The sequence below is a fragment of the Ahaetulla prasina genome, chromosome 3 (genome assembly GCF_028640845.1).
Source record: "Ahaetulla prasina isolate Xishuangbanna chromosome 3, ASM2864084v1, whole genome shotgun sequence".
NCBI lineage: Eukaryota > Metazoa > Chordata > Lepidosauria > Squamata > Colubridae > Ahaetulla > Ahaetulla prasina.
This window is the reverse complement of record NC_080541.1, coordinates 5,194,944-5,210,628: the sequence shown is the minus strand read 5'-3', so window position 1 is coordinate 5,210,628 and position 15,685 is coordinate 5,194,944. Positions and strand designations below refer to the sequence as shown.

Here is a 15,685-nt window from a genome sequence, read left to right as displayed (position 1 = left end):
ACTATCACTAAGTATTGTAGCTTATGAGTCTTGATGAACGTATCTTTTCTTTTATATCCACTGAGAGCATATGCAGCAAGAAAAATTCCTTGTGTGTCTAATCACACTTATTCTATTCTATTCTATTCTATTCTATTCTATTCCATTCCATTCCATTCCATTCCATTCCATTCCATTCCATTCCATTATTTTCCCTATCCTATCCTATCCTATCCTATCCTATCCTATTCCATTATTTTCTCTCTTCTATTCTATCCTATCCTATCCTATTCTAAAAAGTTATTTTTATGAAATCGTCTTTAAATTCTGCTCTTCTTTTTCACTTCATGTACTAAATCCAACCCTGGGGTGGGAGATAAATTATTCTTTCTCCCCTTCACCTTGAGTCTTCGATGGCCTCTGCCATCATATAATCATATTTGGAAGCACTTCACTAGAACATAAACTACAAACATGGTTTCCTCCATTAACAACCCCAATCCATTTATTTATTAAAGTATCTGCAGGAACTTTCTCCGCCAATAAAACCTAAAGTGGTTTACAACAAGGCGAGGAAACAAAAACTGTGAAATGAAACCAAGCCATAAAAAAGGTAACTGATATAATGGAATCACAGAGTTGGAAGGGACCTTAGAGGTCTTCTAGTCCAACCCCCTGCTCAGGCAGGAAACTCTCTACCATTTCAGGCAAATGGTTGTCCAATCTTTTTTTAAAAAAACTCCAGTGATGGAACAACCACATCTTCTGAAGGCAAGCTGATCTACTGGATACTGTTAAAATATTTCTCCTTAATTCCAGGTTGCTCCTCTCCTTGATTAGAGCCTCTGTGGCTCAGACTGGTAAGACAGTCTGTTATTAACAGCAGCTGCTTGCAATTACTGCAGGTTCAAGTCCCACCAGGCCCAAGGCTGACTCAGCCTTCCATCCTTTATAAGGTAGGTAAAATGAGGACCCAGATTGTTGGGGGCAATAAAAAGTTGACTTTGTATATAATATACAAATGGATGAAGACTATTGCTTGACATAGTGTAAGCCGTCCTGAGTCTTCGGAGAAGGGCGGGATATAAATGCAAATAAAATAAAATAAAATAAATAAATAAATCAGAATAAAGCTGGAAAGGGACCTCAAAGGCCTTCTAATATAACCCCCCAGCTTGAGCAGAAGACCCTATAGCATTTCAGACAAATGGCTCTTCTTAAAAGCATCCACAACTTCTGGAGGCAAGTCATTCCACTAGTTTATTGTTCTCACTGTCTGTTGTGGTCCGCCAGCAGCCTGCGGAGCTGGCAGCGGAGTCGGACAGTGAGGAGGCTGGAGAGGACAATGGGCCAGTCCTGGAGTCAGGGGAAGGCCCGGACGAGGGCTCTGCATCTGAGACAGAAATGGGGCCAGAGACATCTGGGAGCGATGCATAGACTCCGGAGCCTCCAGAGGTGGACAGCAGAGAGGCAGAGGAATAGGAGGAGCCTGTTCCTAGTGAACGCATGCGAAGAGCTGCCAGAAGGCAAGAGCAGCTAAAGCAAAAAGGACAACTCGGGAGTAAGGCCAAATGATGATTGGCCCCTCCCATAAGGCTTAAAAGAGCAGCAACGGCTCTTGGGCTCTTTGTAGGAAAGCAACATTGCTACATTTGGTTCTAGTCAGTATCTCTTGTTTCTGAACTTCATGGGGTTTTGCCGAGAAAAGCCTTTGGCAGGGTGCCAAAGAAGACAAAGGTTTGTGATAAGGCCGAAGGACTTTTTCTGAAGGACTTTGATTTGGAATTAATTTGGACTAAGCTGAGAATGAAGTAATTCTCAGCTGTTCTAATAAAATATGTTTGTTTAGGACTGATTGTGTCTGGTAATAACTACTTGGGCCTAGGTCACAACACTGTCAGGAAATTTCTCCTTATTTCTAAGTTGCTTCTCTCCTTGATTAGTTTCCATCCAGTGCTTCTTGTCCTGCCTTCAGGTGCTTTGCAAAATAAGTTGACCCCCTATCTTCTCTGTGGCAGCCCTTCCAATATTGGAACTATGCTATCATGTGACCCCCTTGTTCTTCTTTTCATTAAGCTTACCCAATTCCAGCAATTGTTTTTCATCTGTTTTAGCCTCCCATCCCCTAATTATTATTATTATTTTGCTCTTCTCTGTTCTCTTTCTGGAATTTCAATTCAACATATATTTTTTTTAATATTACGTAAGCCAAAACTGAATGGAATATTCCAAGTGTGGCCTTATCAAAGCCTTGTAAAGTGGTGTTAAACACTTCAGGTGATCTTGATTCTAGCCCTCAGTTAATGCAGCCTAGGATTGTGTTGGGCTTTTCGGCTGCTGCCTCACATTGCTGGATCAAGTGATTGTCTATCAGTCCTTTTCACAGTTTATGTTGTTGAACCAGGTACCGCCTGTTCTATACAGGTTCTGACAGGTTCTGGAGAACCGGCAGCGGAAATTTTGAGTAGTTCGGAGAACCAGCAAATACCACCTATGGCCGGCCCCAGAGTGGGGTGGGATGGAGATTTTGCAATATCCTTCCCCCAGGAGTGGGGAGGGAATGGAAATTTTGCAGTATCCTTCCCCCAGGAGTCGGGAAGGAATGGGGATTCTGCAGTATCGTTCCCCTGGAGTGGGGTGGGAATGGAGATTTTGCAGTATCCTTCCCCTGGAGTGGGGTGGGAATGGAGATTTTGCAGTATCCTTCCCCTGGAGTGGGGTGGGAATAGAGATTTTGCAGTATCCTTCCCCTGGAGTCAGGTGGGAATGGAGATTTTGCAGTATCCTTCCCCTAGGAGTGGGGAGGGAATGGAGATTTTGCAGTATCCTTCCCCCAGGAGTCGGGAAGGAGTGGGTATTCTGCAGTATCCTTCCCCTGGAGTGAGGTGGGAATGGGGATTTTGCAGTATCCTTCCCCCTGGAATGGGGTGGGAATGGGGATTTTGCAGTATCCTTCCCCCAGGAGTGGGTAAGGAATGGAGACTTTGCAGTTTCCTTCCTCTGCCATGCCCCCCAAGCCGCACCCATAAAACCGCTAGTAAAAAAAAAAAATTGGATTTCACCACTTTTGCAAAGTCTCATTTTTCTCACTCCTGGAAATCGCATCTTGTGACAAATTTCAAGAGGAAAAGGAAGTTGTTCCGTTCAAATGTTGTTCCAATAACTTTGCGAGGTCTTCTTGGTTCACCAAAGACAGGTCAGAGCTGATCCTTTGGGCGCGGAGTCAGAAATGCTAAGCTTATTCTTTCCCCCCAAATATGCCAGATTAAACAACTCATTACTCGGGCAGACGAGACAAGTTAAGTAACCGTTCAGCCTGATGTTCAAATGAAATGCTTAGAGAATGTGACGCTATCTCTAGAAATGGGCTTTCTAGGTTGACATAAAGCTCCAGGATTTTACCAACCCTCTGATGGGCCCTCAGCGTGGATTTCACCGGCTCTCAACTCCTTTGGATTAAGGGAATCAGCCCTTTCCAAAAACAACATATACATTATAATGAACATCTCACCACTGCAACAGACAAGGGGGGGGAATGATCTCCCAGGCAGTTTCCAAGTAAATGCTGGAAAGTAAAGGTTTTGCGGGAGGAAGAGAGAGAAAGAGCGATAGAGAGATAGAGTGGACGGAAGGAAGGGAGGGAGGAAGGAAGGAAGGAAGGGAGGAAGGAAGGAAGGGAGGAAGGAAGGAAGGAAGGAAGGAAGGAAGAGGGAGGGAGGGAAGGTGAGAGAGAGAAAGAGAAAGAGAGAAAGAAGGAGAGAGAGAGAGAGAGAGAGAGAGAAAGGAGGTGGGGGAGGGAGGGAGGGAAGGAAATAGGGAGAGGAGAGAATGGAAAAAAGTGTGGGAGGAAAAAAATGGCAGGGAGGGAGGAAGGAAGGAAGGAAGGAAATAGGGAGGGAGAGAATGGAAGAAAGGGTGGGAGGAAAGAAATGGAAGGGAGGGAACGAAGGGAAGGAAGGAAGGAAGGAAAGGAGAAGGAGGAAGGAAGGGAGGGAGGAAGGAGGAAGGAAGGGAGGGAGGAAGGAAGGGAGGAAGGAAGGAAGGAAGGAAGGAAGGAAGGAAGGAAGGAAGGAAGGGAGGAAGGAAGGAGGGAAGGAGGAGGAGGAGGAGGAGGAGGAAGGAAATAGGGAGGAGAGAATGGAAAAAGGGTGGGAGGAAAGAAATGGAAGGAAGGAAGAAGGAAGGAAGGAAGGAAGGAAGGAAGGAAGGAAGGAAGGAGGAAGAGGGAGGGAGGAAGGAAGGGAGGGAGGGAGGAGGAAGGAAGGGAGGGAGGAAGGGGGGAAGGAAGGATGGAAGGAGGGGGGGAAGGAGGGAAGGAAGGAAGGAAGGAAGGAAGAGAGAGAAAGAAGGAGAGAGAGAGGAGGTGGGGAGGGAGGAGGAAGGAAATAGGGAGGAGAGAATGGAAGAAAAGGTGGGAGGAAAGAAATGGAAGGGAGGAGGAGGAAGGAAGGAGTGGGGTGGGAATGGAGATTTTGCAGTATCCTTCCCCTGGAGTGGGGTGGGAATGGAGATTTTGCAGTATCCTTCCCCTGGAGTGGGGTGGGAATGGAGATTTTGCAGTATCCTTCCCCTGGAGTGGGGTGGGAATGGAGATTTTGCAGTATCCTTCCCCCAGGAGTGGGGAGGGAATGGAGATTTTGCAGTATCCTTCCCCTGGAGTGAGGTAGGAATGGAGATTTTGCAGTATCCTTCCCCTAGGAGTGGGGAGGGAATGGAGACTTTGCAGTATCCTTCCCCCTGGAGTGGGGTGGGAATGGGGATTTTGCAGTATCCTTCCCTCAGGAGTGGGTAAGGAATGGAGACTTTGCAGTTTCCTTCCCCTGCCATGCCCACCAAGCCGCATGCAGAGAACCTCTAGTAAAAAAAAAAATTTGGATTTCACCACTTTTGCAAAGCCTCATTTTTCTCACTCCTGGAAATCGCATCTTGTGACAAATTTCAAGAGGAAAAGGAAGTTGTTCGGTTCAAATGTTGTTCCAATAACTTTGCGAGGTCTTCTTGGTTCACCAAAGACAGGTCAGAGCTGATCCTTTGGGCGCGGAGTCAGAAATGCTAAGCTTATTCTTTCCCCCCAAATATGCCAGATTAAACAACTCATTACTCGGGCAGACGAGACAAGTTAAGTAACCGTTCAGCCTGATGTTCAAATGAAATGCTTAGAGAATGTGACGCTATCTCTAGAAATGGGCTTTCTAGGTTGACATAAAGCTCCAGGATTTTACCAACCCTCTGATGGGCCCTCAGCGTGGATTTCACCGGCTCTCAACTCCTTTGGATTAAGGGAATCAGCCCTTTCCAAAAACAACATATACATTATAATGAACATCTCACCACTGCAACAGACAAGGGGGGGGAATGATCTCCCAGGCAGTTTCCAAGTAAATGCTGGAAAGTAAAGGTTTTGCGGGAGGAAGAGAGAGAAAGAGCGATAGAGAGATAGAGTGGACGGAAGGAAGGGAGGGAGGAAGGAAGGAAGGAAGGGAGGAAGGAAGGAAGGAAGGAAGGAAGGAAGGAAGGAAGGAAGGAAGGAAGGAAGGAAGGAAGGAAGAGGGAGGGAGGGAAGGTGAGAGAGAGAAAGAGAAAGAGAGAAAGAAGGAGAGAGAGAGAGAGAGAGAGAGAAAGGAGGTGGGGAGGAGGAGGAGGAAGGAAATAGGAGAGGAGAGAATGGAAAAAAGTGTGGGAGGAAAAAAATGGGAGGGAGGGAGGAAGGAAGGAAGGAAGGAAATAGGGAGGGAGAGAATGGAAGAAAGGGTGGGAGGAAAGAAATGGAAGGGAGGGAACGAAGGGAAGGAAGGAAGGAAGGAAGGAAATAGGAAGGGGAGAGAATGGAAGAAAAGGTGGGAGGAAAGAATGGAGGGAAGGAAGGAAGGAAGGAAGGAAGGAAGGAAGGAAGGAAGGAAGGAAGGAAGGAAGGAAGAGAGAGGAGGTGGGGAGGGAGGGAAGGAAATAGGGAGGGGAGAGAATGGAAAAAAGGGTGGGAGGAAAGAAATGGAAGGGAGGGAACGAAGGGAAGGAAGGAAGGAAGGAAGGAAGGAAGGAAGGAAGGAAGGAAATAGGGAGGGGAGAGAATGGAAGAAAGGGTGAGAGGAAAGAAATGGAGGGAGGGAAGGAAGGAAGGAAGGAAGGAAGGAAGGAAGGAAGGAAGGAAGGAAGGAAGGAAGGAAGGAAGGAAGGAAGAATGAGAGAGAGAGAGAGGAGGTGGGGGAGGGAGGGAGGGAAGGAAATAGGGAGGGGAGAGAATGGAAGAAAGAGTGGGAGGAAAGAAATGGCAGGGAAGGAGGAAAGGAAGGAAGGAGGGAGGGAGGGAGGGAGGGGAGAGAATGGAAGAAAGTGTGGGAGGAAAGAAATAGGAGGGAGGGAGGGAGGAAGGGAGGAAATAGGGAGGGAGAGAATGGAAGAAAGGGTGGGAGGAAAGAAATGGAAGGGAAGGAAGGAAGGAAGGAAGGAAGGAAGGAAGGAAGGAAGGAAGGAAGGATGGAAGGAAGGAAAGAAGGGACCCATTAATGCTAGAAGGGAGTGGGTTTTGCTCTCTGTTTATATACCAGCTGCTTGCCCTGTCATTGTTGGTGCGATTGTTGTTTTCTCCAGGGACATCTTGTTTTCTTCTTGATTTTGACCTAACCCTCCATGCAACGATCTTGGGGAAACAGCAGGTAAAATCAGCGAAGTTTGGCTCCAATGCCCAAGCTTGGTCTCAAACCTTCCCCATTAGAGAATCAGTTTTCGAAATGATTTCGAATTTATATTTCTGTTTTTATTTTATTTTTCAGACTCGTCACCAATCAAGGAGACTGTCAAATTGGCTGTACACTTTGTCTCTAGAGAAACTTAATCCAAACTGCATTGATTTTAAACCAGGAAGGTATTTCTTTCAAAGGTTTAACATATTAATTTACTCCCAGCGTCGTTTCCAAACACCCAAGGGACTCATGTTCAGAAAACGTGGACAAGCAGATTAAAAAGTACGAAGAAGATTTATTATTAAAATCTTAGCCTTCCATTAAAAATGCTAATACCGAAAGATGCATACATGTAGGTTCCCTGGGCGCTGCAGGGATTTTAAAAAATGGCAGTTTTCTCTTAAACCCTTTAAAATCCCTTAATCAAAAATGTGAAAGGCCTCATACGGCTTATTTATGTATTTTAGTTGCTTTATTCCAGGGCTATCTTGCTAAAATCCAGAATGTTTTCTTAAACTTCAGTGATCTAGATGGAGAATATATTATCCTTATACCTAGTCATTCAAGTTTTAGAAATCCTCCTCCTCCTCCTCCTCCTCCTCCTCCTCCTCCTCCTCCCCCCCTTCCTTTTCCTTCTCTTCCTCCTCCTCTTCCTCCACCACATTCTCTTCCTTCTTCTCTTCTTCCTCCTCCTCCTCCTCCTCCTCCTCCTCCTCCCTGTATATCCCACTCCCTTCTAACACTGATGATGTTACCCAGCTGGATAATGAAATGTCTGGAAGAAAACACCAAGTTCAGAGAGCACCAAGGACCCCACAGAAGTCCTCCTCCTCCTCCTCCTCCTCCTCCTCCTCCTCCTCCTCCTCCTCCTCCTCCCCTTCCCCTTCCTTTTCCTTCTCTTCCTCCTCTTCCTCCACCACATTCTCTTCCTTCTTCTCTTCTTCCTCCTCCTCCTCCTCCTCCTCCTCCTCCTCCCTGCAAACCCCACTCCCTTCTAACACTGATGATGTTACCCAGCTGGGTAATGAAATGTCTGCAAGAAAACAACCAAGCTCAGAAAAGACCAAGCAATCCCCACAGTCCTCCTTTTCCTCCTCTTCACATTTCCGGCAGGCAACTCTCAACACTAGATTAAAAACCAAGAAAGCTTGATCACAATTCTTATTATTAATTATTACATGGCATCCACTTTAGACAAGATCATATACAAAAGATCCAACCAGATCTCAAAGACGGTCTTCGAAAAATAATGGAGTTCGCTGTTTGTCTTTATCCTATTCTGTTGTTGTAAACCATAAAACAAAAATAATGCCAGCCTTCATAACGTTCGTTAATGAGTTTGGTCTACCCTGAAAAGCCGGTAGAAAGCCATCTCAACTAATCTGCGTTTTTTGAAGCTATCAAGAACCATCACGTGAAGAACTGAGTGGACCCAGTGTCAACTCACAAAACATCCCTAGCCTGCCCACGAGTTACCATAGGCCGGGGGGGGATGGGAAAGCGGTGAAATGGCACAGCGGACAAAAGCACATTCCACAATTTTCTCTCTCAAGGCTGTATCCCAGGGTTACCTACAGCAGCGGAGGGGAGTGACCTCTCAAAATGGCTCCGTTAGGAATGTGTTTGATGACACACCCTGGGGGGAGGGGGGAAATAATTGGAGCATCTTGGAGGGGCTTCAAAGAACAATGATGGCTACTAGATGTAGGGACAGACGAAAGCAACCCCCTTTTTTTTTTTTTTTTTAAAAAGATTCCAATCAAAATTCTGGATGGTGAGCGAGGTAGTCCTTGGTTTTATAACTACAACTAAACCCAACTTTTCTTTCATTAAGCGAGATGGTTGTTAAGCTAACTTTGCCTCTTTTTACGACCTTGCTTGCCACCGTTGTTAAGTGAATCACTTCAGATGTTAAGTTACGAACATAGTTTATTAAGCAAGTCTGGCTGCCCCATTGACTTTGCTTGCTTCTTGTCCTGCCTTCAGGTGCTTTGGAGAATAGCTAGAGTCCCCCTTCTTTGTGGCAACTATGTGCACTTTTGGTTTTTCTTGCCTAAGTGTAAGACTTGACTTTTCTCTGCATTGGCTTTCATTTTGTTACATAGGGCTCAGGATTCAAGTCTGTCAAGATCCACCTGGATGTTGTGCCTCGTCCTCCCTCCTCTCCTCAGCCGGGCCCCTCCCTTCTCCACCCGGGCCTGTTATCAAACTCCCAGTCTGATAATGAAGATGAACGGCCTGTCATGCCTCCAGCCCCCGGCCCTGGCCCCATGCCCGGAGAGGATGTCAGAAGTGAAAAGACAAGCCCGATAAACTTCACTCCTACAGCGTGTGAGCAGGAAGCCAGCCAGGTGCTGGAATTACTGACAGCAGATCCAGCTGAAGAGAATTCAAAGTAGGAGGATCCTCGCTTCCGGAGATCTGAGAGGCGACGCCAGCAGAAGGAAGGGAGGGGCAGGCCTGGATAAATGCTGAGTCATGGAGCCACACCCCACAGCCTATATAAAGGATCTGCTTTTGGCATTCCAACCTTGAGTCAAGCAAAGTCTTATGTAGTTTGCTGATATCGGACTCTATTGCTGAAGTCACAACTTGGACTCCTGCCTGCCCTGATAAGCCTCGAAGTAATTTGGCAAGCTGCAGAGGCTTCATTGCCACGTTTGATACGGACTTCCTTGACCCGGTCGTCGGAGGGAGAGTGGGATATGACACTGGATCTTGAGCCTATCATCTAGGGCACGGGTCTCCAACCTTGGCAACTTTTAAGCCTGGTGGATTTCAACTCCTGGCTGGGGAATTCTGGGAGTTGAAGTCCGCCAGGCTTAAAGTTGCCAAGGTTGGAGACCCCTGATCTAGGGTGTTAGTGAAATTCTTCACAATTTTAGTGAAATTCTCCACAACCTGAAAGTAGGGAACAATCCAGAAAATCCAACAGTCCATCGTTAAAAATAACTCCTTCTACGAAAGAAACACACACAAGAGAGCCACACCAACATGTTTCATTTAAAAATGAAATCCCAGCATCATCTCAAGGGACAAAATTTTGTGCATCGGAGCTTCTCCTGCGTTGGAAATTTAAGCGCAACGTAACACCACATACACCAATCTGGAGTTTGTAAAGAGACTCACAGGCCATCGCGTAGTTCCGGTGTGTCGTTTTCTGTCCCCAGAGATTTAAGACTTCTTTCCAAAGATGTCACTGGAAAAATAAAATAAATAAAAGACCATTTTTATGAAAACGCGTTGGCCGGAATGCACAGCCAACATTCAGACCTGAAACAAGGTTAGTTCAGTTCAGAAGTGCAATTTGAGCAATAACAACATGACCCGACTATTGTTTAACAGGGAATTCTCATTTTTTTTAAAGTTCAAAGTTTAACGTAAAGGTAAAGGTTCCCCTCGCACATACGTGCTAGTCGTTCCCGACTCTAGGGGGCGGTGCTCATCTCTGTTTCAAAGCCGAAGAGCCAGCGCTGTCCGAAGACGTCTCCGTGGTCATGTGGCTGGCATGACTCAACGCCTAAGGCACACGGAACGCTGTTACCTTCCCACCAAAGGTGGTCCCTATTTTTCTACTTGCATTTTTTACGTGCTTTCGAACTGCTAGGTTGGCAGAAGCTGGGACAAGTAACAGGAGCTCACCCCATTATGCGGCACTAGGGATTCGAACCGCTGAACTGCCGACCTTTCGATCAACAAGCTCAGCGTCTTAGCCACTGAGCCACCGCATCTCTGTCCAAAGTTTAGTCAGACACAATTACTCCTCTTCTGGAAAAGAAAGCTGCGGTAGATGTTGCTACAATCACTAAAACAGATAATTGAAATCTGTCTTGGGGTATCCTGTCCGTTATCCAGTCTTTTTTTCCCCCTCTTTCTTATTATTGTGGTTGGGCTCGTAGTCAGCCAGATATTCAGATTAGATATGGCATTATTGTCCACCTCTCGAGTTCTTCCTAAGGGACCTGGGATAGCCAAAAGGCAGCTTTACTCCGAACAACTTGCATCCTGCAACAACACCTTTAAGACCCTCAAAATATCCACATCTGGCTATGTAAGCAAAAAGTATCAGATCTAATCGATTGACAGATTTGGAAGGGACCTTGTAGGTCATCTAATCCAACCTCAACCCAAGCAGGAGACCTTACACCATTTCTGACAAATGGCAGTCCAATCTCTTCATCACTGGAGGCTTTCAAGAAGAGATTAGACTGCCATTTGTCAGCAGTGGTGTAGGGCAGGGGTCTGCAAACTTGGCTCTTTTAAGACTTGTGGACTTCAACTCCCAGAGTTCCTCATCCAGCAAAGCTTGTGGACTTCAATTCCCAGAGTTCCTCAGCCAGCAAAGCTTGTGGACTTGTGGACTTCAACTCCCAGAGTTCCTCAGCCAACAAAGCTTGTGGACTTGTGGACTTCAACTCCCAGAGTCCCTCAGCCAGCAAAGCTTGTGGACTTGTGGACTTCAACTCCCAGAGTCCCTCAGCCAGCAAAACTGGCTGAGGAACTCTGGGAGTTGAAGTCCACAAGTCTTAAAACAGCCAAGTTTGCAGACCCCTGGTAGGGCAGAGGTGGTCGTCAGCCGGTTCAGACCAGTTCGGCCGAACCAGTAGCTCTGATGATCAGCTGGCCCCGCCCACCTGTCCCGCCCTATCCTGTCCTTTATTTCTTTCTCCACCTTCTACTTAGAAGGTAAGCAGCTAAGTTTCAAATGGCTGTATTTTTTAAAAAATAATTTATTAAATTTCCAAGCGTTAAAATACACAGTAGCAAAAAGAAACATAATACACACACACAAAAAAAATATAAACAAAGACAGACACATCAAAATTACAATACCAGTAACAGCTTTTCTACATCGGTACCTCTATCCTTTTTAACCTCTAGACACAAATTCTACTTCTAAGTATCTCTACCTTAAACTTACATCCTTGCTTAAATTATCTTCACTTCTATTCACAATTCGATCTCATAACAAAAATCTCCCTTAAGTTTTATATTTACTCTCCAGCCAGGAATACCATCTATTCCATATTAAATAGTACTTGGTATCTTCTCTCTCCTTCATTTCCATAGATAATCTGTCCATTTCGGCACATTCATATATTTTTTTTTTATTATAATTTGGTCCGGAGGGATATCTGGATGTTTCCAATTCCGTGCTATCACAATTCTACTTGCCATCAGTATGTGTAATATGATATATCGTATATATATTTTTTCCCATTTTGCCTTCCAGAATACCCAGGAGAAATAGTTCCGGTTTTCTTTCTATCTTCTGCCCTGTTATTTCATCTAGCCCAAATGGCGGTATTTTGAATGCTGCACGCAAATGCATTAGGTGCACACACGGACAAAGTACATGCTCACCAAGGTAAAAAGGTAAAGGTTCCCCTCGCACATACGTGCTAGTCGTTGCTGACTCTAGGGGGCGGTGCTCATCTCCGTTTCAAAGCCGAAGAGCCAGCGCTGTCCGAAGACGTCTCCATGGTCATGTGGCCGGCATGACTCAACGCCAAAGGCGCACGGAACGCTGTTACCTTCCCACCAAAGGTGGTCCCTATTTTTTCTACTTGCATTTTTATGTGCTTTCGAAACTGCTAGATTGGCAGAAGCTGGGACAAGTAACGGGAGCTCACCCCGTTACACGGCAGCACTAGGGATTCGAACCGCTGAGCTGCAGACCTTTTGATCGACAAGCTCAACATCCTAGCCCCTGAGCCACCGCGTCCCTTTTTAGGTTTGCTCACCAAACCGGTTGCATCCCACCACTGATGTAGGATCGCTTGCTTTTGAGGGGGGAGGGTTGGACTGGATGATGTCTAAGGTCTCTTCCAACTCTATTAATCCATTAAACCTTGGATTCAATGGCCAGATGTGGATGTTTCGAAGGTCTTAAAAGGTATTGTTGCAGGATGCAAGCTGAGTAAACTGTCTTTTGCAATCGATTAACTATTTTTTTTAAAAAAAAAATTATTAAAGGCCTGGAGGTTAAAACATATGAAGAATGCTTGCAGGATTTGGGCGTGTCTAGTCTAGGAAAAGAGGGACGCGGTGGCTCAGGGGCTAGGACGTTGAGCTTGTCGATTGAAAGGTCGGCAGCTCAGCAGTTCGAATCCCTAGTGCTGCCGTGTAACGGGGTGAGCTCCCGTTCCTTGTCCCAGCTTCTGCCAACCTAGCAGTTTCGAAAGCACGTAAAAATACAAGTAGAAAAAATAGGGACCACCTTTGGTGGGAAGGGAACAGTGTTCCGTGCGCCTTTGGCGTTGAGTCATGCCGGCCACATGACCACGGAGACGTCTTCGGACAGCGCTGGCTCTTCGGCTTTGAAACGGAGATGAGCACCGTCCCCCTAGAGTCGGCAACGACTAGCACGTTATGTGCGAGGGGAACCTTTACCTTTACCTTTTAGTCTAGGAAAAAAGAAGACTAGCGGGGACATGATAGCGTTGTGCCAATATCTGAGGGGCTGCGACAAAGAACCGGGGGGGGGTCAACCTATCCTCCAAAGCACCAAAAGGCAATCAAGAAACAATGGATGGAAACTAACCAAGGAGAGAAGCAACCTGGAACTGAGGAGAAATTTCCTGACCCTGAGACCAATAAACCAGTGGGACAACTTGCCTTCAGAAATCGTGAGTGCTCCATCCCTGGAGGTTTTTAAGAAGAGACTGGACAGTCTAAAATGGAATAGGATCTCCTGTTTGAGCAGGGGGCTGGACTAGAAGACCCCCAAGGTCCCTTCCAGCTCGATTCTGATTCTGAATTTGTCAATGCCAATGATGTTCAAGGGCTCCTCCAGATGTTTGGGGATTGCACCTAAGGTGCCTTTTTCTATTGGTACTACATTTGCTTTCCTTTGCCACAGTCATTCTATTTCTATTTACCAGAATAAGAATCGGATAGAAGAGAGTAACAGAGTTGGAAGGGACCTTGGAGGTCTTCTAGACCAACCCCTCGCTCAGGCAGGAAACCCTACACCATTTCAGACAAATGGCTGTCCAATCTCTTCTTAAAAACTTCCATTGTTGGAGAATTCACAACTTCTGGTGGCACGCTGTTCCACTGATTAATTGTTCTAACTGTCAGGAAATTTCTCCTTAGTTCTAAGTTGCTTCTCTCCTTGATTAGTTTCCATCCATTGCTTCTTGTCCTGCCCTCAGGTGCTTTGGAGAATAGCTTGACTCCCTCTTCTTTGTGGCAGCCCCTTAAATATACACCTTCTTAGAACTTACAACACAGTTTTTTCAGCAGTTCCAAGAAGATTTCAAACCCATTCGCACTCTTCAGGTGACCCTGAGGGCACAGATAAAACTCCAAGTCGCCTCAACGACTCTCAGAAAGAGTGCAAATGACCAGCTGTCTGCAAGGAATATAAATCCCTCTATTTTCCACCAATCAGTCAAAACTGAGAAAGCTTCTTGGATGAGGAGTGAAACAACTTCAAGTTGTTTCCCGAAGAGAGGAAGGAGGTAAAAATTGCAACTCAATATAGGCATAACATCACCTTCCTTCACCTCTTCCTTCCTTCTTTGCCTACCCATATTTAATTTGTAAATCAATATGATAATTATGCAACACCTTGAAGGAGAAATCTGGATTGTTCCTCGTTTCCAAAGCTGTGATGCCACAGATGATATCATAAAAACACAACAACATTCCATGCCGGTTGCGCGTCTGTACATCTTAAGCAAGCCATACGGCAAACTATTTTTACTCCTTGTTAAATAATAATAATAATAATAATAATAATAATAATAATAATAATAATAATAATAATAATAATAATAATAATAATAATAATAATAATAATAATAATGGTATAGATTTCTCGGCGTTTAAAATTATTTCTTCTGCTTCTCACCCCCTGCCCTCCATTTTTTTAAAAAAATATTTGCACACAAAAGACGCGGGAAATTAACCTTCCAAGATGTTTGACATACGAACCGTTGGCATTAATTCGGAAAACGCTGGCAGAAGTACTTTGAAAAATATCTTGAATTTCGTTCGGATCGATCTGGGTGGCTGGAAAAGAGAAGGAACAGAGAGAGAGAGAGAAAATACGTTGTTAGATCAGATCGCAGACTGCACACTAACTCCAACCTAAACATTAGCGGTGTGTATAATTCCCTGAGAAATTTATTCCTCAACCTACGGCCAGAATTGAGCCCCGAATTTCTGTGGCTAACTGAGACAATCGTTAAGTGAATTTTGCCCCATGTCACAAGTTTTCTTGCACACCGTTGTTAAGGGAATCGTTCTTCAGTGAGTCACATGGTCCTTAAGTGAATCGGGCTTTCCTGCTGCCTTTGACCCTTTGTCAAAAGGTCGTAAAAAGAGATCGCATGACCCCAGGATACGGCAACCATATCCTTCTATTACAATGTCCTTCCTGTTGAAGAGTACTTCAGCTTCAATTGCAACAATACACGAGCACACAGCAGATTTAAGCTTAATGTTAACCGCTCCAATCTTGATTGCAGAAAATATGACTTCAGTAACAGAGTTGTTAATGCTGGAACACACTACCTGACTCTGTGGTCTCTTCTCAAAATCCCCGAAGCTTCAACCAAAGACTGTCTACTATTGACCTCACCCCATTTCTAAGAGGTCTGTAAGGGGCCTGCATAAGAGCACAAGCGTGCCTACCGTTCCTGTCCTATTGTTTCCTTTCATTATATCCAAGTAATATAGTTATTGCATACTTATGCTTATATAAATATGCTTATATATTGTATAGTTATTTCATGCTTATGCTTATATATACTGTGTGACAAAATAAATAAATAAAATAAATAAATAAATAAACCATCGTACATGCCAGTTGCCAAGCATTTTGAATTTTGATCCCATGACACTGGGGATCCTGCCATGGTCGTTTTGTGTGAACCTTGTCACTTTGAACGGTCACTAAACGAACTGTTATAAGTCGAGGTCTATCTATATTCTCCTGTATGTTTGTGTAACAGTGTGGACATATAATTTGTAGCCATTTAGAAATATTCTCCGTATTTCTTTCTTCTTTCGTTCGT

At 45.1% G+C, this 15,685-nt stretch overlaps 1 protein-coding gene across 1 annotated transcript in view; it reads right to left on the bottom strand.

Moving 5' to 3' along the window:
- TSNARE1 (t-SNARE domain containing 1) overlaps window positions 1-15,685 on the bottom strand; it is a 355,693-nt gene that overhangs the window by 230,335 nt on the left and 109,673 nt on the right. The window contains exons 4-5 of the mRNA XM_058177145.1: window positions 14,601-14,678; window positions 9,789-9,858 (exon numbers count right to left, since the gene is read on the bottom strand). Coding sequence (XP_058033128.1) covers window positions 9,789-9,858; window positions 14,601-14,678 — 148 coding nt within the window. The remainder of the gene's footprint in view (window positions 1-9,788; window positions 9,859-14,600; window positions 14,679-15,685) is intronic.